This window comes from Anopheles arabiensis, chromosome 2, assembly GCF_016920715.1.
Source record: "Anopheles arabiensis isolate DONGOLA chromosome 2, AaraD3, whole genome shotgun sequence".
Taxonomy (NCBI): Eukaryota; Metazoa; Arthropoda; class Insecta; order Diptera; family Culicidae; genus Anopheles; species Anopheles arabiensis.
Window position 1 is genome coordinate 74431563 of NC_053517.1, and position 26168 is coordinate 74457730.

Genomic DNA, 26168 nt, shown 5'->3' on the forward strand with positions numbered 1-26168 from the left:
TCATCGCATAATTTATGCATGAGGATGAGGGATTAAATTAATTAGACGCAACGCCACACTGCGAGGTCATCTTCCACTACGATGACGCCGCAGCGAACGGCTTCTAGCGAAGCAGCAATGAACTGTATCTGTGCCTTTGTTTGTGTGTGAGTATGTGTGTGTATTTGCAAATGCAAGTGTGCGTGTTTCTGCATGTACTAGCGTTAAAGAAAATATCAATTCCACTTCAAAGATCGTAACGTAAGCGAACAGCAATGCCAAACGCCAATAAACCGCAATATATTGCCATTCGCTTGCTCTGTACCCACACAACAGCAGGCCCTTCGGTAGGGAAGGAAATCATCCCTCCCAACCCGGTACCCGGGGCTGACCCGGTTCCGGTGGTAGCACCAATTATCTTTCGTGGTGCGTAGTATAGTGTGGTACACCGTTTTTGAGGCTACGGGCAAGTCGGTGGGATACACTGATGTGCAAAACCACAGCGCATGTCGCGGTGCGGAGCGGCAGTAGTGCGGTGACGGCAGCACAAGCGCCCAATGACTATATCGGAAGTTTCGGAGGCTCAGTTGAGCTCGAGAAACTGAACCGACAATCACCGGGAGTGCTGGGCTTGGTGCGGTGAAACATGTGTAAATTTCAATAATGAATACTGTCACGTACCAAACCAGAGAGAGGGTTTTCTGTTGTGCTTTAAGCTTGCAGGCTGAAAAAGAATGAAATGAGGTGAATCCATTCCAACACCGAACACACAGGTATTACCTATTCTCGACGCAATTATGTAATAGGCATCGTGTAGCACGAGGTAGCGAATGTTTGCTTTCGTCAAGTGTATGGCCAGTGTATGTGTTCTTGGGTGCAGCGATGAAGATGTTCTATGAGCAGAAACAATTACTGCAGCTCTTGTCACCAATTACATATTACAACGCACATGAGAGGAAACGAACATAGCTTCGTTTGCATCATACTTCATTTTGCAGAGTTAATTGTTCGGTTGGGTAATAGTAGCTTTACATATTTAACTATTTGATTGTTTGTTTTAAAGAAGCAAAAACTCTTCCTCATTGTGTTAACAGTGAAGTTTTAATGAAAAGTACAAAGCGAAGAAACTATTTATATTCATATCAATATGTTTGATCATTGGAATAACTAAATGATAACAAGGAGCCGTACGCTCCACAGGGTGGCTAAATTTCAATTCCCCGTCAAGTGTATTATAATATAATTTAAGTTTAATAAAAACAGATGGGCGATCTATTGTTTTAGACTTATTACCTTTCTGCTTACCTGTTGCCATACAAATAGTATTTCATTCTGCCATATTTTGAATTTAAAAATGATAAACATTCCAAATATGTTTGCATCCTCGGCATCCAAAGTAAAATCAAATACAAAAAAGGAGTTGCTAAGTTATTTAGTAATTCTCGCGAACGAAACCCCTGATTATACTTGCTCTCAATACAATTCTCTTATGCCCAGTTCAATCGAACATTCTTTTTATAACTATATAAACGAAAACAAGCGGCACAATAAATCAGTGTGCAGTTTTTAATCCTACTTTTCCCACAGAAATAAAAATGAATGCTCAATCGTTATTATATTTTCATAAATTTATTTTACAACACCTTCCCGTCCCAAGCTCTAATGTGTAAAAACTCATTCCTCAACTTGCGCAATAATTTCAATCAACAATCCAATTTCGCTTCGCCTAATCCAATTTGGGATTAATTTTCCTACCCTGTATTGTACGTGGCGGTTTGATGCGAACCCGCTGATTGCCAATATCGCTAGAAAAATGGGTTTGTTGTGTGTGGCTAATTTTTCCACCGACCTTACATTTTATTTTCATGTTTTCGTGCTCCAGATCGAAAACTCAACCACTGCCACCGGTTTGGCTTTGTAAATGTCTATGCCTTCTTCGAAACCGTGCCATTCGTCATTTCTTAATGGGTGGAAAAGCACCCTCGGGTCCCATGGGACGAGTGCCACTGTGTACCTTTTTCTCTGAGATTTCCGTCCAATGAAACTTTTTCACGAATTCACCAACACCGAAACGCACATAACACAACTTTTTGTGCTAATATCTTTGATATAGGAAGTAACTCCGAGTTTGGTTTCTAGAAACAATCAGCATCGGGAAATCATATTAGTAGATGTTTGTAAACACAAAGAAGTCAGAATACTGCGTTACCTCAAACCATTATTTTTTCCATTTTGATTATAATCAACCGATTTCAAACATCATTCCAAAATTGGATTAGTATTCAAAGAATCTGTGTAAAACACAATTCAATTAGAGAGGGATTTTGTCTAAGTATATCTAAATACTTCATACTTCTCAAATTATTATTTCTAGTGTAATAAAAATAACACTACTCCACTTTAGTGCTTCAACATTTCCAGCAAAAGAACATATTCTTACACAACCAAAACTTTATACGCTCATATTCGTGAAGACTCTTTAACTGGTAGCAGCTCGGCAAAAGTATCTGCAAATACCACTCTTTTGGCTTGTGAAAACAACATTTCATCAACCCAAGGCTATCGAATTGCTCCAAGCAGTCGGTAGCCACATGCGCAATGGTAGATGAAGAATGGATTTCTCCTGTACATACGATTGATTTCACCACCTTCCGCACACACACAGTCCCAGGCTAGCCCAAAGGTGTCCCATTACTCTGCATTATTTTGTTCTCGTTGTGCACGCATCCTGGTTCAGTAATGTGACCTTTACCAGTGTACCGTGTTCGGTTTTTATTTCATGTCGTTTTCTGCCAATCAACCATCTAAATTACCTGTTCACCTGACATGGTGACAGATCTACACACATTCGGTACACAATCGCTGCACTATTGGTGACATTTGAAACGAACAAAATACGTATCGAATGTTTGAAGGCATGGTCCGTACCAGATTTCTATCGATTGCGTACACTCATTGTCAAAAAAATACCAATTTGTTGCGCAACCTTACTTCAACAGTAATGCGTTTGTGATCAGTTGATCTGAGAAATTTGAATGCTGAATTTCTTCACATAATTTTGATATATTTTCTAAAATTGATGGATACAACACAAATAATAACTATATTTTCTTAACTAAACTATTCTGAAACATACATTGTTATAACATTTCGATAAAAACGAACAATTTGTGCTTCGGATTAGTTCTAGATTTTCTTATTTAATGTTCATTCTGTTATTTAACGATCCCAGAATTTGGAAAATATTTCGAAAATATTTGGAAAATATATCGGAAAAAATGTGGTTCATATACGTTTAAGTTTAAAATTTAATAGTATACAAAACTATGCGTTATGAAAAAATGGTATTCCTTAGCTTTATGATACAAAAAAGTAAAATAAAAATAGTCTTATCCATTCTTATTTATCAGATGAGCATTTTACACTTAATTTGATTAATCAAAAATCTCCATTCAGATGATTCAGATTACCATAAAAGAAAGCTTCCACATTCATTCAGCTTCATTTGAGGGCTTCAAATAAGGTATAGAAGTGCAATCACAAAACAAACAAGACCACACTGTTGGCAAAACCCAAAAATAGCTTCAACACACGGTGCCAGTCTCGCACGCGCGTTCATTAATTATACAGCTAGGCTTTTCTTTTACTCAGCTTTTCGTCGAGCTTTTTGGTTGTGTTTGTTTAATTTTTTTCACTTATTATAGACCGGATCATCCGTGGCACAACGTTTCCTTGCGTTACTTGTAGCAGTGTTTTTATTTGCACTGGGGAGTTTTTCAATGTGTTGAAACTTCATACATGCTTAATTTCCTCACGTTCAATTGACCGAATAAAGAAAGAAAATGAATTTTAATCACATAGCTCCAGGGTTCATGCAATAACTTTTGAGATGATTAAAATGAATGTGGGATATTTACGGATCCACTTTTATTTCTTCCTATTACTAATATTATTTCTAGTGAACAATAGTTCAATGTGCCTTTCATTTGCTTTCCTAAGAAAAAAAAGGGCGTACATGATAGGTTGAAACCCTTAATTGAATTAAATGACTTGTACTTTTATTCCATGGATACAAATACACACATAAATACATGCATGCACACATACATATATTTTCACACAACAAACACATGTTCCAATGCCATTGCTTGATTGAAATAGGCTCAAGGTAATCAAATTTACGGCGCAAAGTTTCCGACCTTCAATCGTGCCACATTGTGCCCAAACAGCAAAGCACCTATCCGTTTGACAACTGCAACGGATCCAGGTGAGCTGTCTGGCCGTACGCCAGACCGACAAATATAGAAATAATATAAATAAAGAGCTTTCCCTAAAACCATTAGCCCTGGCAGCCAAACTATTCCATTCCACAGCAGCAACGCAATGGAAAACAATAACCGGTCCAGTTCGAAGCGGCATGCCTATCAAAATGAAATTAAAATCATCACTCGTACACCAAAGCACAGTGGCCCGCTCGCTGGCGTATTCTCATAAATATTGGCCCTCGATTAATATTCAATATACTGCTTGGCACCGAGTCAGCACCCAACAGCTGCCCGACGGCACAGACGGTCTGCAGTTCACAGCATCTTGCCAAGCATGCAAACACACTTTCATACACAGAGCAAGACCCAACGTAAACGTGCGACATCGAAGAAATTTCCGCAGCCTTTGAGAGAACAAACGATTTTCTTCGTTCGACCACGATTGAAGGGCAAGCAGAGAGCCGTTCGCCATTTGTGGCGTTTGGCCAGATTGCATTTGCCTTTCCCGGCTGCCAAGGGGTCGACCGGTTTCATTGCATCGAGTGCTTTTAGCATACCGCAGAGGGCATCACTTGTGTCGACATGGGATTTCAGTATCTCGATGCAGAGCTCTACTGAAAGCGAAGTGTACATTATGGTGCTCTTGCAGGGGCTGGAGCACAGGCTCGACCGATGGCACATTTTTCTCTGCATTATTTATAGGGCTGAGGATTATGGTGCAAGAGCAATGGTTAAAATATTGAGCCTAATTTTTATTACCTTTCTTGATTACGGATTGCAAAACCAACAATGATTAAAAACTCATTGAAAATCGTTAGAAATTCATTCGATTTTATGGTGGGAAAATGTAAGCTTTAATGAATGAAAGGCCTGTACTTTTGTTTTTACCTGAAGTTAGTTGCAATACTCAAGACAAGAAGTTAGGTTGAATCGATGCTTTTCAGCCTGTGTACGGTTAAAAACTATTCCATTTGAAATCAATTTAATGCTAGATTTTCTATAACATACTTCTTACATGAATGGTATTCAGTAAACCACACCTATTCCTTGATTTTTTTTCTAGGATTCTGAATATGCTACAATTAAGTGAATAAAAACAAGAAACATGTTTGTTTCTGAGAACATGTACAAACAAGCATATCATTCCAATTATGGTGTCGAGATTATGACATTTGGGCCTTTCACGATACTAACTAGCTTTTTCATATAGAGTTTGACAGTTGGCAGCTGAAAACATGTCAACACTCCATACAAAACAACACACAAAAATAGCCTGCGATATCCAGCCTTGATTATTGAAACCTTAAAGCTAGAATAAGATTCGAGTACATGCTCGAATCGTGTTTTTCATTCATCCCAAGGTGCATTAAAGAGATCAGGTGGTTAAATCTAGAGTCAAAGTGTATGTAGAACATATGGTCCCGTCCCATATAGTTTGACAACTAATTATCAATAAAAAAAAGCTCTATTTGACAGAACGGGTGAAACGATTTTCCGTAAGAATGGATCGTTTTTAATAGCAGCACATTCGTAGCAAACATTGGTCTTCACATCGAAGATTATTGTATCGAACAAAAATAGACGTAAAGTTATTCAGATTTGATTTAGCTTACAATTAACAGTAAATCTCTCGTTTGAAATGAAAAAATTAAATTAAAATTTAAAGAGTGTTTTGTATTTGAAGAACGCCTCTTTGAGCAAAAGTTTTTACCAGTCCTGTCAAAAAGTGGTGTTTAAATTTAGTTATAAAAAAAGGCTATGAGGCCACCTGATCTGTATACACTTTGGAAATTTGCATACAGGGATTGATAGATGTCTCCCACAATGTCGTCCAGCAGAAGCGAAACAAACCAACCTTGGGAAAAACCCACCTGTATATTACACCCACTTTGATAGCTGCTCGAAAACTACTATACATTGCAAACAGATGACAGGCTAAACTTTCAGACTACGATCGTGACAGAGAAAAGAGCCCTTTATTTAATAAATTACTTTTTTACCTTTACCCACTTTTTACCTTTCCCGAACACAGTTATGATAGATATAATGCACAATGTATCATTTCAAAAATGCCATTCGACATTCTACGATAACACTGTCAATAAAACTGTTCCCTTTAAATTAAAAAAATAATTAAAACGTTGGTAATGCTTCACTTACCTTGAAATGCTGCCTCCACCGAAATGTCTGCCTCCGTGCACTTGGCGGCACACACGATGGCGATCAACATAAATCCAAACAGCCACATCGTTAACTGGATTGGATTTTACCTTCAAAAGCACTGCTATAATCTGCTATTAGCGTATACGCACATTAATTCTTGCCAGCTTTTCTATTCGCAGACCTCACTTATGGTACACAATCTCACACACAGGCTCACTAATGCACAGCAATTCACCGAAACAACACACAGTATGTGACAACAATGAAATTCACAACGGCTGCTTTTCACGAATCTGAATTCACACAAATTCACTACACTCTAACACTCACCGTATTTCACTAATATTCACTCTCCTCAATTGTCTCTCTGCAATACACGAACACGTTCATAATGGTTTCACCACACCAACGCGGTTGGCTGATTGTTTGTGGAGAGTTTTTTAGTCGGATGATTTTAATTTCCCTGCACAATACAGCACGTAGCATTGGAACGCTTTGCTGGGAAAAGAAATTCATATTTAGCATTGCATGAAAGCAACAAACAGCAGATCTAGATTACCAACAGATAATTAATGAAAACCAGCTTAGAAGGTTTATTAGCGTAATCCCGCCCCATCTAGGTCCTTATTTGGGCGAGAAGGATGTTGTTGTTGTTTACGGTAGCGACATTGTGATGGCTTGTTATTGCCTATTTGTCGTGAAGGATTATTTTGAGTCGAGCACCGCCATCACTTGACTCGGTGTGTGAGAAGGCTGTACCATAAGCAGGCTAGCTTTTCCGTTCAGTTAGGTTCGTACGTAGAAACAAAAAATCTGCGTACGGTTGGATTTTTAAAAGCTACGGAAAAGAGTGTGCTGATGCAAATAAATGATAACCAAAAGAAAAGACAAAAAACATGAAACCCAAAAGGAAACGGTTCCCTTCTTCGTGCGACGTGGTCTGTTCCGCCAGACAGATAAAACCAGGCGGCAATCTGAAGCAAAGGACCAAAGAAAGAAGGGAAACAGTACGTGAACGTTGCCTTTTTTTCTTCGTGGCTGTTGTGTTTCATTCCTTTTACCGCTTTCTTGTTCAATTCAGTTTTTGTAAGTACTCTTTTAGTACTGTTTTCCCTTTTTTGCTAGCCGTTTTTCTTCCATGTTCCGACACGCTTGTGCGCGTGGGGTCATGGGGGTCTTTTGTTTTTATTTCCCACTTCAAACCATTGTTTTTCGTGGCTCCGGTCGTCCGTCCTCGCCAGCAGGTCGGAGGTACTATCCACTATTAGCAGTAATCAAGATTTTGTTTTGCTCTCCTCAAATGTACTGTTGTTGTCGTATTTATTTTCGCTCGCAACCAACAACCAATGGCGGAAAAATCACGGGGCCGGGAAGGACTCTGTGGCTAGCTTGGTTGAATCTGGTCCGAACGGGGCGACTTCTTATGCTCGACGATGCTGTAGGGGAGAAAATGAAAGAGAATAAAAAAACAAACAGCGTGAGCGAGCGAAAACCAACACAACAAACCTACGCAAACGTTACTACGAACAGAGGAAAGCTAGAGGAAGGAAATATGCACCAGGAATCTGCACAGCGTACAATGAGCACATTAAATTAATGATGGACTGCTATGTTATTTGCTATGTTACTCGCAGGAAGAGGAGTGAGGCCTTTCTTTTGTGGGCCTCGTCCTCTACTACGCAAAGGCTGCGCAGGCCACAGTTTAACTCGGAAATCGGCAAGATGGTTATTCCATTTTTACGGCCTGTTTGCTTACGGGTGTGGAAAATTTTGCAGTATTCTAAAGCGAGTTGGCCTGCTCAGTTTACGACCACTCGAGGAACAACCTTAGCGAACGGAAAGAGTGGAACATTGCAGTGCAAGGTTACTCTTTTCATTTAATCCATGAAGCGGAAGCAGTATAATACTTGGAATTTATCATGAGTCACACGTCACACTGGTCCGGATACTAAAATTAGCCTTGTGTAAAACTTAAAAAAGTAAGTATTTTTTATTTAGAAGGAACGGCTCTACCGTATGCTTAAAGTAGGTATTTATTTTCACAGTCCTTGCCGCTAAACTTTGATTCTAACTCACCTATTTTTGTCTTGAAGGCACCAATTTTTGACATCGTGTCACAATTTTTAACTCGCATGCAACCATTTTTCAGAGTGCGCATCAGTTTTTGTCTCTAAGGCATCAATTTTGAGTTGTGAGTCAATGGTGTTATGTATTTACAAAATTTAAAGTAATTTTTCGAAATATATGACCTACAATTATTGAAATAAAGTAAGGGCAGTGAATAAGTTCATTAGTTTAATTTAAAATCAAACAATTGTTATGCCAATTTTGGTAGTTTTAATGGAGTGAAAAAATCGACATGTATTTTCGGGTGTAAACAATGGCTTTAGAAATTATAAAATTTCCTTTTTTTTCCTCTCAATAAACAGTCAAATTACACGGTTTTTGTATTCTTTATGTGATTGAAAATTACAATTGGCAAAAATCTGCTCAAATACCTTAAAAAATATAATGTTTCCTACAAGAGTCAAAATTTATGACTTACTAGCAAAAATTTTTGAGATAGAGTCAAAACATGCGCACTCTCAAAAATTGATGCCTTAGAACCAAAATTAGATGGCAACGACTCTATCTCACTTTTTACTCTTTAAACTGTTAATATACTGTTATTGTTTTATAGATTCTTCTGCATTCGTGGTGTTTTGTGCGTCGGTGTGTTATATTCTGCTTATCTGATTTTTTGTGTGAATCCCATTCTGGAAACAATCCATAGAGCCGGTGCTGTAACCATTAGAACATTCCTTTACATATTCTATACAATAAGTCTATATAGTTTGGTCTATATAGGATTGAACTTATAGGAAACTGGTTTTAGTTTCTTTTTGCTTATTTCTTTACAAATTAGAAACCTTCTATCGTTAAGTAAAGCCATCGAAGCATAATCTTTATGGATGACACGCCAAAACATATATGCGAAAAAACTGTAACATACTTGTATTGGATAAAATTAGCTTTACTCTGAAAACTTTTTCATATTGTGTTTTTCAGTGAGCTGGTTTCACATGCAGCTATTATATATGCATAGTAAGTAAGACCCGATTTGCATATAATGAAATTGGAAGTGAAAATGAGAAACATTTTACTGAACTATTAAATCATTTTAAGGTAAGCTACTATATTTTAATATAGAGAATGTTGATTTAGAGAATGTTTTAGAAAATATACATCATTAAAGTAAAAAGTTTAACATTTTTCCTTTCGCTGTTGGGGGGTTTCAGTGATGCGTTAAAATGTTCGGTTTATTTGTGGTTGTTTTCGTTTTTCTTTCTTGTGTTTTCAATACTACATAAATCAAAACGGAACACTGTACTCAACATACATTATTTATCCTCTGTTCTTCTACTAAGGCTGCAAAGAAAAATAAGCACATCCTGGACCTTGCTCAGCAGGAAATCGAAAGAAAACAGTGATTTCACCCACGCCATAGCAACGTCGGTCGCGTCCTATTACGGGTTCGCAAAAATTCTTCTCAATCCCCGAGGTGCGCCCGAGGACAATATTTTGTTTATCACTTTGTTGTGAGCAGCGTCTTGTTTTCTGCCCAGCACGTGCTCATGTGCGTCAGTTCAAACGGGGATGAAGGGGCTGCGAATGGTAGACGGAATTTGAGGGCACTTTTTTCCCTCTCCTCTCTCCTTCTCTCCCTCATTTTGTTTCGGTCCCTGTTGTTGTGACGCATTGGGCCGCATATCCATCTGCGACCACAAACAGGGACGGCTAGAAGACGAATAGTTGGAAATCCTAAACCTGTTTTCCCAACCACTCGTCGACACAGGTAACAGGTGTACGGGATTGCATACGCAAAACGCCTGCAGCCCTCGCATCGCAGACAGGATAGAATGTTTCTTCCACAAACGCTCACCTTCCCAGTGCCCCACATCAACCAGGATACAGTTCTGCACTACTTTTGCCAACTAAACGTAGTAAAGGGCGCCAAATAAGACTCGATCTTTGACGCTTTCGCGTTTCGGTACCCATGCATAACTCAAGTCTGTGTGTGTGTGTTTGGATGTGTTTGTATCTGCACAAGCTGCCTCGTATGCATGACAGAAGCAGTAAAAGCTGCCTGTCTCTTGCAAGCATCATTTTCCCTACGCCCGATACACTGCCAGCGACATGCAAATACGCTCCTCGGTACCGACGCAATCGCTTCCAGCCTTTTTGCCAGCAAAGGGGTTCGATGTCCTGCACACCATTCAAGCCACTGCTGCTGAATGTGAACCCTCGAACAGGATAACACAGGATTCTCGTCCGCTCGTTCGCCCAGCGACGCCCGCAAGCCACCAGAGTTCATATTGCTCCAATTATCTGCAGACAACAGACGGAATAAAGCATGTGCTACTAGCTGCAACTTTTGCGCAAGGCCTACAGTCAAGCCCGCTAATATGTACCGGTAGATGCTTGCGAGAGAACACAAGAGGAAGGGGAAAGAAGAAAAAATAAATACGAACGAGCAAAGGAAACTCCTGACTGGCATCCGGTAAAGCGAACAGCGTCGGAAGCGAAAAATACTGCCTGAAACGCTAGATGAAGTGGGTGCATGTTGACGGCTCTTGTTTTGTGCTCGAGAGTCATAATTCCACTTGACAATGTAGGCATAGCTCCATTTTGTGGACAAAAGCGGTAGCGGCACCGTGAGCTGTGTATGGAAAACAGTCGACGGAATCGCTGTCTGCTGCAATTGAAAATCACCAGCGCACAGGAAACATTGCGCAACTCCTGCGTGCAGTCAACAAAAAAGGAAGACATTTGTACCCTTTTGTATGCTTCATGAATGTTGAGAAAGGGGCGAACTGTATGATAAAAAAGCTAAAATTTCAATGGTGTAATGATAAGGTCTCATTATTAAAATGCATAAATTCGTAAGTCACAGGAATGGCTTGGCTAGGCTTGTTTCATTCTAATTAGGAACGTTACATTTTTTTGTTCAAGTAATGTAACCAACTTAGCTGTGAACTCTGCATGACTCACAAGTTAGTTAGTGGCACTCTCAAATATTATTTTTATGTTAAACGTGACTTATATAGCTACCAACAGTGCCACAAGTGCATTAATAAGTTGGACAGCAAATCGGACGCTTCCTAAGAAAGTCAACGAACAAACTCCTCACGGTGGCCGAGAGTCCACTAGATGAACTGATTATCTTCCAACGACCCACCACGTCATCTACATCACTTAATTCCCTATCAACGCAATCGTCCCGGCTAATGGAGCACATACACTCTCACACACACAGGCACATGTACAAGTAAACTTTCGACATGCTAGATGACAAATAAGCTTCCTCCACTTGGGCACTGGTCGAAAGCGATCCCAACATACAGGCATTGAGTTGGTTGGACAAGGCTACTCTCACGTTACCGCCACTAAGCTACATGCACACTTCACATCAGAGCGAGCAAAATGTCTCCAGTAATCCTACTTAACAGCCCACCATCGTTTGGTTTCTTCGGGCGTCAGCCCGTATGCGTGTGTAAAAGGTTGAATCGTGGCGACCGTCCCGCTTAGGAAAGCACAGCTAGCACGATAAGCCATACGATTGAAGAAAGAAACAATCGGCACAACGGTTCTTGCGGAAAAAGGATTTTGTATTATTTCCTACCATAAATCGCACGCACATACTCATCGACCAGGTCGGCTTGACGTTAGATCCGTTGGCTTTCGGATAGACATTCCGGTCTATCTCGGCAGCAATGCTTTAAGTCCAATGTTTAAGTGCCATTTTATGCCTTTACTCACTTTAAGTAAGTTCATCCACTATATTTACTTTTTTGACTGTTTTCAGGACACATCGCGCAGCTTAAATTTAGAGGGCGAATTTGATCGATTAAATTAATCTCTTACACTGTGGTACATGGAACATATATAGAAGCATGTGGTATTTATTGCCGAAATATTTATGAGTTAAAGTTGTACAAACATGTTCACAGTTGAACAACAAGATTTCATAGAAAATATTCAATTCTACGTTGTTGAACGTTTCTTTGTCGTTCTTCGGTTCCAGTACTGACTGTACTGACGTCAGTATTTTTGTAAGTTACATCACATTACAAAACACAATTCAATTCTATGTTGTTGTACGTTTCTTTGTCATACTTCGGTGTAAGCCAGTACATCAGTACTTTTGTAAGCTGCATCACAGTACAAAAACTATTTTAACCATTTTTTTAAATAGTTTCGTTAACGTCTGTTGGACATCTTTAGCAAATATATAGCATTTAATTCAAACAAATTCAAACAAATTCAAAACTAGATTTCTTTTTTTTTCGCTTGGTCTTTGGTCTTTGGTGTAGTTAAACTAAAGATCGCGTCTACTCTCAAACAGCTGTTCAGCAGTTATCCTGAGTGACCTTGGTTAGCGAACATTGCCGTACTTCTCCCTAATCGATCATATTTTTCGGTGAGCTAGCTGCTAGTCTCCTTCTGGGAATCCAGATGTTTAACATCATCTGGCGTTTTTAGTTATAACTAGTCGAGTTGTTATCACAGCCTGTTTAGGATAAACCATCCAAAGTTCCCCAGCGAAGATCTCATACATATACCATCGACTTTGTAAGTTTCGTAAGATCTCAGCATCTTGTGTAGATTAATGATGTGCTCTTTGAAGCGCACGCACGACTCCAACTTGATTCCGGCTAATGTTATCCCGATTCCAATTCCGGCAAAATCCGAACCTACTAGTTGCGCCCAGAGTCGGAGTCGTTCGGAATCTTTCGGAGTCGTCCAAAGTCGCCCGGAGTCGTGTGGAGTCGGAGTCGTTCGGAGTCGGCAGGAGTGCACTCTGTAAAAAGGCCTTTGTTTCGGAGGCCGTCTCCTAATCTGGACGACTCCAGACGATTCCAGACGACTCCGGACGACTCCAGACGACTCCTGATGAATACGACTCCGAACAACTCCGAATAACCACTCCGGATAATGCTGGGCGGACCTACCTTCTGGAGTCGGTTCCAAAATTATCGGAGTCGCATTAGAGTCGACTCCGGATTGTTGTCAACTTTACCCATCATTAGTGTAGATCGGATAAGTAAGTGTAGATCACAAAAACGTCATTCATGTGCAACTCTGAGACACAGATGCAAATTATCAAAGGAAGTACAATGCCTTGGATTTTATCTTATTGTGGTTCAATACTCGTCTTTCTATATTACCAACAATGCTGTTAACAAATACACAAGGATGTTGTAAACCAGGTGATCTACCCTTTAAGGTAGTTCAAAGTGCGGAGGATGAGCTTCGCGTAAGGAAACACGCAGTCTACTGAAATAAAACGAGCAAGATGTTGATGGTGATATTAGGTCTCATAATATTCTAAAAAATTGTTCGTAACCCTCCGGTAGACATTCGTATTGTACTACACGTCCCAGTTTGGGAGTCTTTTGGACATGGATAAGTTGATTGGCCTATTTTGAGGTTACTAGATTCCATCCTGCTGTAAAAATCATAAATTTTACAATGGACAACTACCGCAATACAACCGGTCTATATATAATGTTCTAGTGGTAAGTGTGTTACATTTTATTTATATTCTCCTAGCAGGATTATACTTCGTTAACTCCAACATATTTGTCAAAATGTTCTTTTTCTATCTGGCGTAACGTCCTACGCGGACATGTCAGCATGTACAGAATTTTGAAACTTAATCAGTACCCCACAACCAAATAGTCAGTCCTTACGTCTACGAAAAGACGATCCATATGAGGCTTGAACCCATGATGGACATGGTATTAAGTTCTACGAATCGACGAAAATGACGAAATAAAATTGCAAAATACCAAAGAAAAAGGAGAAAAATGTAAATATTTTACTGTAAAAAAATCATAATTTTAGTTTTATTCCTATCTTCTGGTGTTGTAGCGCACAACAAATTCAAGAACGCGTATTTCGGGGCTATTTAAACCTATTTTCCCACCGCCATCGCAACCGCTGTTGCTAATAGACGGCACAGTAGCCCAACGTCGACATATGTTGCTCGCGAAACCATATAATTTCGCACCATGACGACAAGATGTGGGATCTCGCACACGTTTACAATCGCAGTTGTCACAACAAACATATTAATAAAAGTAATCGAAACACCTATCGTTGTCTAAAGCATTGGAATACAGTGCTGGAATATTTCGTTACAAGTAGTAGTTTAATATCAGCGTATAATAAAGCCTCCAAAATGACCATACTTTGATAAAGCCATCGCATTTCACGGTTCATGGCGAAGGTGTTTGCGCTTTAAATCAGAAACTCATTTTATGAAACATGTTATTTGTGGCGCTTCATCCCCCATGCACACCTCGTCTACAGTATCTTCCAATATCCTTCCTGGCAAACATACCTTTGCCCTCGGAAGGCTATAATACAGTTTCCGTTCGAAGCACCCGTGCAGGCGCTTTCGCACGCAACACACAAATCATATTACCCGAATGGCCCCGCTGGCCGAAGGGCAAAATTAACACATCAATCAACAATTTCCACCCAACCGGTCGGACGGGGTTTGGTGAGACCGAACAGCCCGGAACTACCGAATTTTCTCACAAACTTGTCCCGCCGTTTTCAAGCGATACGCTCAGTGTTTTTTTATATATTCGTACCTTCCACGGACACGGATCATCTCCACCGATGGATGACCATTTCCACCTTCATTCCATCGCCTCCTCACCGCAGCGCGAGTTCCTTCTAGTGGTTGTGGATTGGGAAGGCGCGAGCGCGAATACATAATTTGCTGCTCAAGATGGTAAAACTTTCCGAAAACCCCGGTCGCTTGCTCACTCGCAACACATTTGCACGACAGCTGACGCCCCGTGCCTATCTATCGAGTCCCGTCGACCCCTTGGTTAAAGTTTTGCGCCAGCTGTAGCGTCACGCGCACGGAAACGGAAATTTCCCCCCAGAGAATGCCAAAACTGACTGGCCGAGGTGCTGGATAGGTGTGCTGGATAACAAGTAGACTGCTGGGCAACACCTCCCCCCCCTCCCACACACACACACACACACACACACACACACAGACCTAGACACATATTGCTGCCCACTTCTCATTCCGCGTACAATCATTAGCGTCATGGTGAGGTAATGTGTAAAGAAAAAGAACGGCAGACAGGGAAAACAGGCATTTGGCAGCTCGTTGCACGCGACCAATGCAAATCTGTCTTCACGTGAGTGCGCGCGTGTGTATGTATAAGTGAGTGGCCCGGTTAGTGGGTTGCTCGGTTGGGGGTGAATAATAAAGCAAAGGCATATAATGTTAGGGCGTTTTGAGGAAAACAACAACACAACCAATGGAGGGGCCACTGTGTTCACTGTGTTGTTACCACCTCCGAGAAAACAAAATATCAGCATGGCTTGAAGCAGACAAGCTAGCGGGAAGAAAAACAGTTTTCCATTGTCGCACGGTGGTTGATGGGGAAAAGTTGCTAGCCGTACGCACGTGTGCCTATTTTCCACCAAACAGCCCACAGCTCTCACGAAAGTTCAGCCACGGCAGCAAAAGTGTGAGCAATCATCGTAGCCAGTGTGAGAAAGAAAAAAACAACAAAGTCCGGAAAATCTCGCCTACACCTACACCTCACAACCTGTGGTGCAAACCTGTTAAGCCGGTCGTTTGTCTCGTGACGACAAATTTATTTCCAATTAACAAGCGAGGTTGTAAGGACTTTCTGGGACTCCCTTGCCCACTCAATCGCACCCCCTGGACAAGCAGTAGTTCTTAAGCAGTATTAATGTCCTTCGCAATCAGTGCCGTAAAACAACCCAAATCCGAAAGTCAGACATGCTGCCGTTGTTTCCGGCCAACGGTTCGACAAGTAGCTGGCCGAAGGGGATTGACTCAAACCACCAACAGAGGACATGGCACATGAGTAACGATCCAACCAAACAAAACCAACAAAAAAAACCTCTCCCCAAAGTACATTGACCGTAGGCTGACCAAACCACCAAACAACAGCACCATTCACACCATCCCCGCCCAAGACCCGAAAAGTTACCCGCAGCTAGGGGATGCTGCCCTGCCATAGGTGCGCACCACCGTCGGTAATGGGAACGTGGTAAACTTTTTTAATCGCATTATAACTTTCCATTATCGTTTGAATACATTACAAATGCCGATGGAAAATACCATCGAGCGGCCCCGGGGGTGATCCCGAAGACAGCATCACGACACGGCAGCCGGGGCGACAGATTGGGCCCGGTTGCTCCACCGTTTCTTACGTGCTGTGTCCTTGTTCGGCTCGCTTTAAGCCATCGGTAAACCGCCCAAAATCAGAACGAATGTGTTGAATGCGTCTGGGGCGTCGGTAATGGTACGGCAATGGAATGAGAGCACAGCGCACCAACCTATATGGAGCATTGTCCTGACCAACGTCCCTTTCGTTTCGGTTTATGTTGCGGTGGTTTCTGAAAATTCAGCACAGTGAAAGAATACTTTCAGTGTTTTTTATCCCACTGTTTACGATGATTTCGGTTTAATTTGCATTTGTACCACCGCTACGACATTGTCAGGACACGATGAGGATTTTTCATCTGCAAATCGTTGCTACATCCGGCAGAGGTAATTATCGGCTGGTTCGACTTTTAATAGCACAAACATGTACGCGTACAGTTCTGAGTACTCATAACACAAACTTACTGTTTAATCAACGCAAACCATAACCAGTGTACTACGGAAACACTCTATTACCCATGCTTCTCTCTCTCTCTCTTTCTCTCTCTCTCTCTCTCTCTCTCTGTTCCTTTCTTTTGCTTACTTTTCACCTAACTACAACACCCTTTTTGTTGCTCATCAAACAAAGTACAGCAGTTTAATGAGCTGAAATGTTTCCTTCCCATTTTTACGACGCACCTTAATGACCCCAATTTCTCTTCCTTTCCCGTACCATGACCGACACTCGGAACCGCTCACCCACATACCAACACTAACGAAACTATTTTAAAACAGCAGTAACATTAGAGAAAGTTTTGCAAATAAATTGCACTGAGTTATCGATAAGAACCCTGCTGGCTGGTGCACTGCAGCCCAGCCAGCCACCAGCCGGACAATGTATGAGTGTAGAATTGTGTGAGTGTGCGTCCGTCATTTAATGTCCCTTTGCCTTCTTTTGTCACCAGTACGATGATACATTGAAAAACTATTCCGTCCAATTTGTCCGAACGCATCTGCTGGTTGGGCGTTTGGCAGATAGCGAACGAATGTGTTTAATGGCCACTCTAGCGCAAGAACTTTTACCACACCTTGTCGTCACGCGGCGTTTGGATTGGGTTTGACTAATAAAGCTAACTTGCCTCAAGATGGCCAGAGCGGTCGAAGAAATTAAATTGTGAAGATGTATGTTTTGTCCTTTCCCTCTTTCTATTTCTCTATTTTTATTTTATCTGCTACATGAGGCTTGAACCCATGAAGAGCATGTTATTAGGTTCTTACAAAATAGTGGAGAGTGTCAAAAATGCATAAAGCTTTACTTTGTTGATTAACGGCCTATAAGCAAATCTTGTAACGCTTTTTATTTAAAAAAAATATAATGTAAAGCTGAACGAATTTTAATCCAATTGTTAGTTATTCCAAGTTTCGGCATAATTTATCATTTACTGAATAATTTTTATTCATTTATCAATACTGAAAATCATTCATATTTCACAAATTATATGGATAGTCCTGTCACTTGCTATTATTTCTGCCCAAATAATCTTATCTGTTGATGCTCATAATGAACAAAACAACATGTTTCAACAAGAAAACATAACTCGCTAACAAATAAGTTAACCCAGCGTGAAAGGGCCAACCTTCCAGGCGTGAAGATTACATTTCTCTACAAACACCTCTAACCGATAAATATCCGTAATACCTGTCAAACCCTTACCTCTAACTCCACACTGATGTAAGTTTTCGCTTCCCCATCAACACCGGCCTAAAAATAAACAAGGCTACACTAATCGTCCTGACCATTAGCTGCATTCCAACACCTCCCACGATAGTGCTCGTGCTATATCATTTGTTTATTGGATCCTTCTCACCCGTTCGTCTCGCCCTTACTCTTGCGCTATGTGCCTTTTAGGATGAATATTTCATTGGCCTTTTTTCTTCATTTTCTTTTTCGCATACTCAAACACCTCATTCTGCACTCATCTACCTCACGTGAATGTACATCCAGCCAGACATTTCAAAAAAAAATAATTCCAAAAAGCATCAGTGTTGTGACCGGAGCCGAGAACTGAGAAAATGGAAAACTTTCTCACCCTCAACCAAACCACATCACCGCCATCACAGCCTGGCCAGTACGGCACGGGGCAGCACTAGAGTAGCAGAAGTAACGGTAGTCCATTCCGGAACCGGCAAACCTTTCCTTCCATGCAGGATTAAGGCTCGGCCAAACTTCCCGATAAGATTAGTGTATTTATAATTTAGGACGTTCGTTTCGGCTCAGACGTCGGTGCTCACTCTTCTCACTCCACACCCTCACAACCCTAGCGCATAGTAAACATACAGCGGCAAGGCATGTTGGTTTTAAGCCATGCCTGGAAACCTGGTCCACTCCGGTTGTTTTGCGACTCTTTGAGGTGTGCCTCTAATGCCAGCTTAGCACAACTTCCATCTTACGCTCGGTTTTCCGAGGGGGCAGTTTCTTATCCACTTCAAGCCAGCGAGTTTCTTTTCGTAACCACTGGCAGCGGCACACATTCTCGGCTAATGGAATAGTTCGTAGAAGGTGAACTTGCCCAAGCGGAAGCTCAAATTATACCAACTTCTGGGTGAAAAGGACTACTGCAAAGCTTGCTCGAGGTAGGCAACTAACTGTACCAAGTTGCTTGACTGTATCATAAACCCATAACTTGATGAAACTCTCCAAGAGCTGTTTATGTGCATATCGTCTACTTAATGCTCAACCGGAGTGCAATTTCCAGCAAAATGCACACAACCGATAAAGTCATCGGTGAAATGAGTCCGTCCCGTGTGTTTGTGAGCCGTATTAAACCGACAAACCGTGCACCAGCAAAACTTCGGGTAGAATGTTTAAACAGTGAACTTGGTAAGCGGAATGAAATCACACTATCAAACTTGCAAAACAATGCAGTGGTGCAATTCATATTATGAATGCAACTTTCGCCAAGCCTCACGGTTTCTAGATAAATAATTTTATTATTTTTGTTAAGGTCCAAGTTAAGTCCAAGATACGGGGTCATTGAGTTTTTTTTACAAAATTTCTTTACTTGATTGTTCTTTTTTAGCTTTTACTCTTTTTCTTCTTCTATTTAAAGGACAAACGTTATCATGCTAGCCTAGCTCAATAGACTTATTACTCATTAATGAGACATATTGGCACCATGCTGCCGAATAATCTGTTTATCATTCATGTTGTTCATTTGTATTGTTTTTAATAAGAAAATACAAAAAAAAACAAAGGAAAGTTGAGGATTATGGTTAGGATTTTGGCCACCAAGGTATATGAGGATTTAGATACCTACAAACGTGTAAAAACATAACTACAGTGATGGTAGTACCATCGTGAACATGCACGACTAGCAACATATCTATGATGTGTTCAAGCCTCAAATAGACCGTTCCCCCGTAGAAAGAACTTGCTTATCCGTATGCATGGTATGTAATATTCTCTTAACTTTTACATAGGGTAGCGGTACGTAGCGGTCAAAAATCCCATAATATTACTAAATGTGTCAACATTACTTTAGAATCCTTATAATGTCCAAAGTAATCTCAAGTTAACTCTATTAATGACTAAAAATTACGAATGTTTACTCGAATTCAAAGTAGAGGTTACTTGTTTACACTTATTCAAATTCAAGGTAAAGAAATCATGATTGTTGCTAAAGTGAATAAAGTTTCAAACCTTACTAATAAGTCATTCTGATTTGTTTCCCCGGGATATGTTTGACCATTCGTATTGTCTTCACAAGAAATAGCAACCACAATCTATTTCATGTTAAAAATGTATCAAACAAAGACCAAAATTGGTCTGTCTAGTTGAGTGAAATAACAATTCATAATCAAATACACCTCCAACTCCAAGTTTGTTACTTTCATTACACAGTTTTATATTAAGTATTTTCATCAATCACAATCATTCATTTCTGATGACTGAATTACGCAGAAATTCAACATTACGGCAGTAATACTCGCTATTCATATATACAAGGCACAAAACTCAACTACATTCAAATTATTTCTTCTTCTACTTGGCGTAACGTCCTACGCGAACATGCTGGCCTACACATGGCTTTTGAGACTTATTCAGTATCGCGTATCCGGATAATCAATCCTTGCTGTTGGGTTGTTAAGTCGTAGGAGTCGACTATACCACGGAAGCGCACACAATAACATAACAGAAACCTATACAGTTGATATGTCCATTTCTATGTAGAAATAGAACCTTGAAAAGAGAGAACAAAATAAAAAAAGGAAAAACACAACAAATGTGGCATACAAATCTTTAAACTGTAAACTGTTCTATACATAGTAACACAAAAAATCCATTTGCCATATATCCATGCTCAAATGTTATCTAAAATTATGAATCATGCGTCTTCACGCATTGAAGCAGAAATATCCGATAAAGCTTTGCGTCTCCTCTTTCTAAACAGCTCAAGCCAAGAAACACAACATGATGAATTTTGTCATTTTTTTTTTAAATTATGTTACGGATTTACATGTTATGTATAGTTCAATTTGCTAATAACTAAAAAAATTTAAATTTAAGACTTAATGTTCTAAACCAGAATGTTTAACTTTAACTTTCTAGTACATCAACCACCATCTGGAGACGGTGTTTATTATTTTGCATATTACTAACAAACAATACTGTAGCAATAAGCAAAGACATTCTTCAAATGCTGTAATCTGTATGCTTTTTGTACGCTGCGCTTTTTTATAATTTCAACACAAGCCACCATAAATAACGCTTAAGCCATTCAGCGTGCTTTGCAAACTCGACAAAACCGCAGTGTGAAATAATTACGTAGCAAGGCTTCAGTAAGTTCAAAAGTGTACTCCGTAACTGCACTAACTTCCCCTCGTACCGGGGCATCCAATCTTTTTCGCCACGCTTTCAACTGCCTCGACAAAGGACATTTTTAATTGAAGCTGTTAACTACGTTTCTCAAGCGTTTGGTGTTGATGGGGAAAAAGAACAGCATAGCAGCGGGCAATAAACGTCGGCCACTATGCGCAATACTGCTTCCTCTGGTAATATCATTAATTCGCTACAAAGAGCACAGCAGCATTAAGGGATGTTTTTCGTAGTAACATTTCGAAAGAATTGCTGCAGAACACGTAATAAGCTTCCTGGTGCATACACGGTGGGATTTTGTTTGCTGCTTACCTGTTTGTGGAAAGAAGCTGACTTGGACGAGGGATTCGACCGTTCTCTACTCACGCTGGAATGCGTTTCCAGCTTGAGCAGCGATGAGTACCAGCGTGACATGATGTTAATTCCATCGGAATGTATTTTTCCTCTTTTGTTTCGTTTTCCATTAGCTATGGGAGTATCCTTGTGCATTGTCGGACATCAGCGACGACGGCGTACGGCGGGGCACTGGGCAGAAGCACTAGCACTGCGCGCGGGTGCGTTCAGGTACTACACAACACTTCCAATTACGGTGGGCCCACTTTATGGAAACTGTTACAGTAATTACATCCGACGTTTTCTAACTATCTCTCCCGTGTGCTAGTGCTTCTTTCATTTGGCTCAAATGGCACGTCGAGTGGAGGGGAACACGCCCGGATAATTTGCCCGTGCCTTGCCACCACTACCACCACCACGGGAGGGCTTTTTCAGTGAGCTAGCCGTACACACAGGCCACACGCCATGTACTAGCCGTGATGAAGAAAAAAAAGCACATCCATTATTGCTCCATTTCAGTCTTTTCCACCGCCCGACCTTCATGCTGCTTTCGTACTCGTCTGGTAGTGGCGGGAAATACGATACCTGAGCAATGGCAATATCGTTTTATAGTATCCTCTTTTTTTGATGTGCCATGTTGCCACCGCCTTGGACATTCGCAGTGCCGGAGCGGCAGCAGAGGAAACACCTCATAGAACACAACGTGAATCAGGCTTCCCTCGCTCCCTTCTCTCCCTTTCCGACACTAATTCCACTGGCAGCGGGCACGATGCAAAGGCACGCAACGTAACAAAGCGCCCCGCACACCAGGCTAGCACGGCGTGACAACCTAGGGAGTCTTTCAGACACGCGCTTCGCGTGTAGGTTGAGAAGCCAGCCGATAGTATAGTGATGGCAGACGCCGGACCACCACTTTGCAGCCATTCGTCCGATGGAGTGCGCAGGCATTGGCAGCAGTAGAAACGACATGCCATGGCATATAAAAACCACACACAAAAAAATAAAAACACACGAACACAAATGTGTGTGTTAAACACGCAATGGAAGTGTGCTGCCGCTAGAATGGGAAACGCAGCAGGACACCTACCTACTACACGCTCTACAAGCACACAGGTGGAGGATTTTCGGTAGCCTTCATACGGCGGTAGTGTGCGCGTAGGCCGAAAGTGATGCCGGCAATCGAATAAAGTACGTCCGAGACTCCCTTCGTTAATCACGCCTACGGGCACACAAACTAACAAACTATTATTAAACCACTGAGTGCTGAAACCGGTTCGATCGGTGCACAGAACGAGCGGCCGCGTATCCACTACCGCCTGGGGGTACTTAATTTCAATGCCTTTTTCGGGTTCGCTTCGGTAGCGACCGTGCTTTATGTACGCCACGGGATAACTTTGCCTGCATTGCATCCTTCGTCTGCTGTGGCCGCCGCCACACAGCAAGCTCGTACACTTGCACGCACAGGCACAACGGACACTGTCAAGCATACCCCAAAAAAGTGTGCTGAGATAATTTATGCCTTCAGCTTCCGTTCCATCATCATTCACGATCGACACACACACACACAGATCACTGCGCGCTCACAGATACGATGATGATTCTTCGTACTTGCTGCCCATATTTCTTTTTTGTAACGCTGGCCGAACCCTACTTTTGCAGGGCCACTTCGTAATTATTGCCTCGCTATTACTGCTACGCCATAAAGTGATAGCGCGGCGCTCGGTGCCGAATGACGCGGTGTAAATAATTAGCTAGCCTTAATTTTGTTTCATTTTCTGCTTTCCCTTGCTTCCGGTTGGCTCGCATTAAGAATTCCGTCACTCGGAAACATCACCACCACCATCAGCTGCCGCAGTACCACTTCCTTCTATTACAACACACACATACACACACACGGACACACATAGAACAACTCACCAAACACGCACCCGTGCTGATGAACCGATAAGCGGCACTATCCTTCGGCCATGGTGACTGGTTAATGGCACTGGCCACCAAATGCCTTAGACCGCACGCTCGCACACAGCAATAGAAATGCTTCGATACAGACACAAACACACACACACACGTACGTACACACACACACACACCCTTAAGCACTGCACGACCGGGAGTGTATTCGCACAATTCGAACGCAACGAGCGGGCCGTCCTGCGTACGCCACGAAAGATGAACTCCAACTGATGGAAAATGGCGAAAAGGATCCCAAATTGGTTAAAAGCGGGCCGGAAAACTTCGCTCACAGGTGAAAACTCACTTTATCCAGCCCCGCATCAGCACGGCAACTCCGAGTGAGTGCTTGTGGAGTGCAGGAAAAACGGGAGAGCGCTGCTGCTGCTCTCCGAGCGAGCGGAGTGCCGTGAGTGCAACGCTCCGGGAGCGGATTGTTTATATTTGCACCCGCTGGCTTGGATGGCATGCTCCGTCATTTGTTTTCCCCCCAGCAACGACTAACGCGTGAGAGTAAATTCGTTCCCCGTGTATTGGTGGTAGCGGTGTGGTTGTTGTGCGTCGAGGGAAAACACGCACATGCGCCCCTGTACGATAGGCAATAGCACGCTCACGCCAAACCGGGCGCACATTGGCGAGGAGCCCTAATAGCGAAGCCGTCAGTTTGGCCAGCACACGGGTGGTGTTTTTGTTTTTCCCGACAGCGCGCACCCAACTCGACCAAACAACACAATTTGATCTCACCAACACACGGAACGGAGCCAGTGTAGTACAGAGCTTTTCTTTTTTGCTTTGCTTTCCTTTACCATTTCCATGTGTTTGTGCCATTGAAGCACAGGCGATCCAGTGTTTGCCTGCTTGGGGGATGGATATTCATGGCAGCCGTGGAAGTAGCGCACGGAATCCGGGCGGTTGTACGGGTGAAAAAAAAAACGGGTGGTCTCCAATGGTAGCTATCGAAACCGAGCTCCACAGCACACGCTTCCATCGTTCGGTGTCGGTGGTGGTGAGCTTTACGCACACGTGGAAAAGGGTGTGAGTGGCAGGGCGGCAGGAAAAACTCGTCATTTCCTCGTACCAATCTCGCTTCGATTTTTACCGCTTCCCTTCCCATTACTGTCCCAACTGTCTGCCATTTTATTCTCCTCCTGCTCCTGCAGAAACACACACACACACACTTTATCGCTCTATCTCTGTCGCTCTCTTGTCTTCTATTTCTTTTCCTTTCACTCATTTTATGATCGTCCTTTTGCGTGACCTCCGCCACTGTTCTTTTCCCCACCCGCCGGCCGAGATACCAAGCGGTGTGACCCTCTTGAAATGTTTGAAAAACACAACAGGGACGGAAGGGCGTTAAAAAAGCAGGGAAAACGCACGCGGGAATATCGATTCGTTTTTACATTCATGCAAAGATTTTCTCCGCCCGCTCCGCTCCGTCGTGCTCTCGTTTCGTTCGTCGCTCGTGGTAAACCGCTCAACGGTGGGCGATGGGTAAATAACAGACCCGCCCGCAATCTCATCCTGTAAGCCGTCCCAACAGCCCAACCCAACCACACACAACACAGGGCCGCAACGTAAAATCCCGAGACAAAACGGTTCAGTGAACAGAGAAGTGCAGCAGACGGCACAGCGAACGACACAGTCGGCGAACGCAAAAACCAAAGCCTACTCTACCACTACCCGTACGCGCGTCGACGGGTTTGAAGAGTCGCGTGGAGTACAATTTACAAAAGGTGACGTGCCGCACCAGCAACGCTCGGTGAGGGGAAAAGGACGGTGAGGTTAAGCTGCCGCCGCTGCGCAAAGGCAGAGGCGAGACGGGGTGTGTACAGTCGGCGGGGTCGCCACTTCACAGCGAAACGGTCAACGATCCCGCACCACGAGAGGAAGTCAACAAGGACCAGAACCATCACCGCCAGCAGTCGATCGTAAACGAGTACACGTGCCCCACCGAGCGTCACACGTCTCTAGTGAAGGCTTTCGAGCGTAACAAAAGAATAACTTTGCAACAACAGGCTTTTCCCTCCCGTTCCTGTGCTGTTTCGATGTGTGTGTATATGGGGAAACCCTTTACCGCCAATAGGAAGGGAAAGGACGCAAACGGCATGGCCCCAGCGCCTGGTATACCTACACAGCCCACTCTTTGGAGGCTTTATCTTGGCCCCATTGCAATGCCACTTCAATTGTAGCGGTTTGTGCCGTCATTGCCACGGTGAGCGATAAAGATGGAGAAGGTTCTGACTTCCGTTTCCACCATTTTACCTCTCCATCCATTCACTGGTGGTGCTCTGTGTCGCATGGTGAAGCGCAATAGGAAGGTGAACAGCGCGTTGAAGTGTAATGCCCATTATGGTTAACCCGTTTTGCGTAACGGAAACGTGTCCTCCCGCTCCGCTGGTGTACCAAATCGACG

At 42.3% G+C, this 26168-nt stretch overlaps 1 protein-coding gene across 1 annotated transcript in view; it reads right to left on the bottom strand.

Moving 5' to 3' along the window:
- Positions 1 to 23970, bottom strand: part of LOC120904833 — a 140853-nt gene extending 116883 nt beyond the window's left edge. The window contains 2 exon segments of the mRNA XM_040315283.1: positions 6405 to 6905; positions 23723 to 23970. Of these exon segments, the coding sequence (XP_040171217.1) occupies positions 6405 to 6492 (88 nt within the window). The 5' untranslated portion in view covers positions 6493 to 6905; positions 23723 to 23970.
- Between the last annotated feature and the right edge of the window lie 2198 nt (positions 23971 to 26168).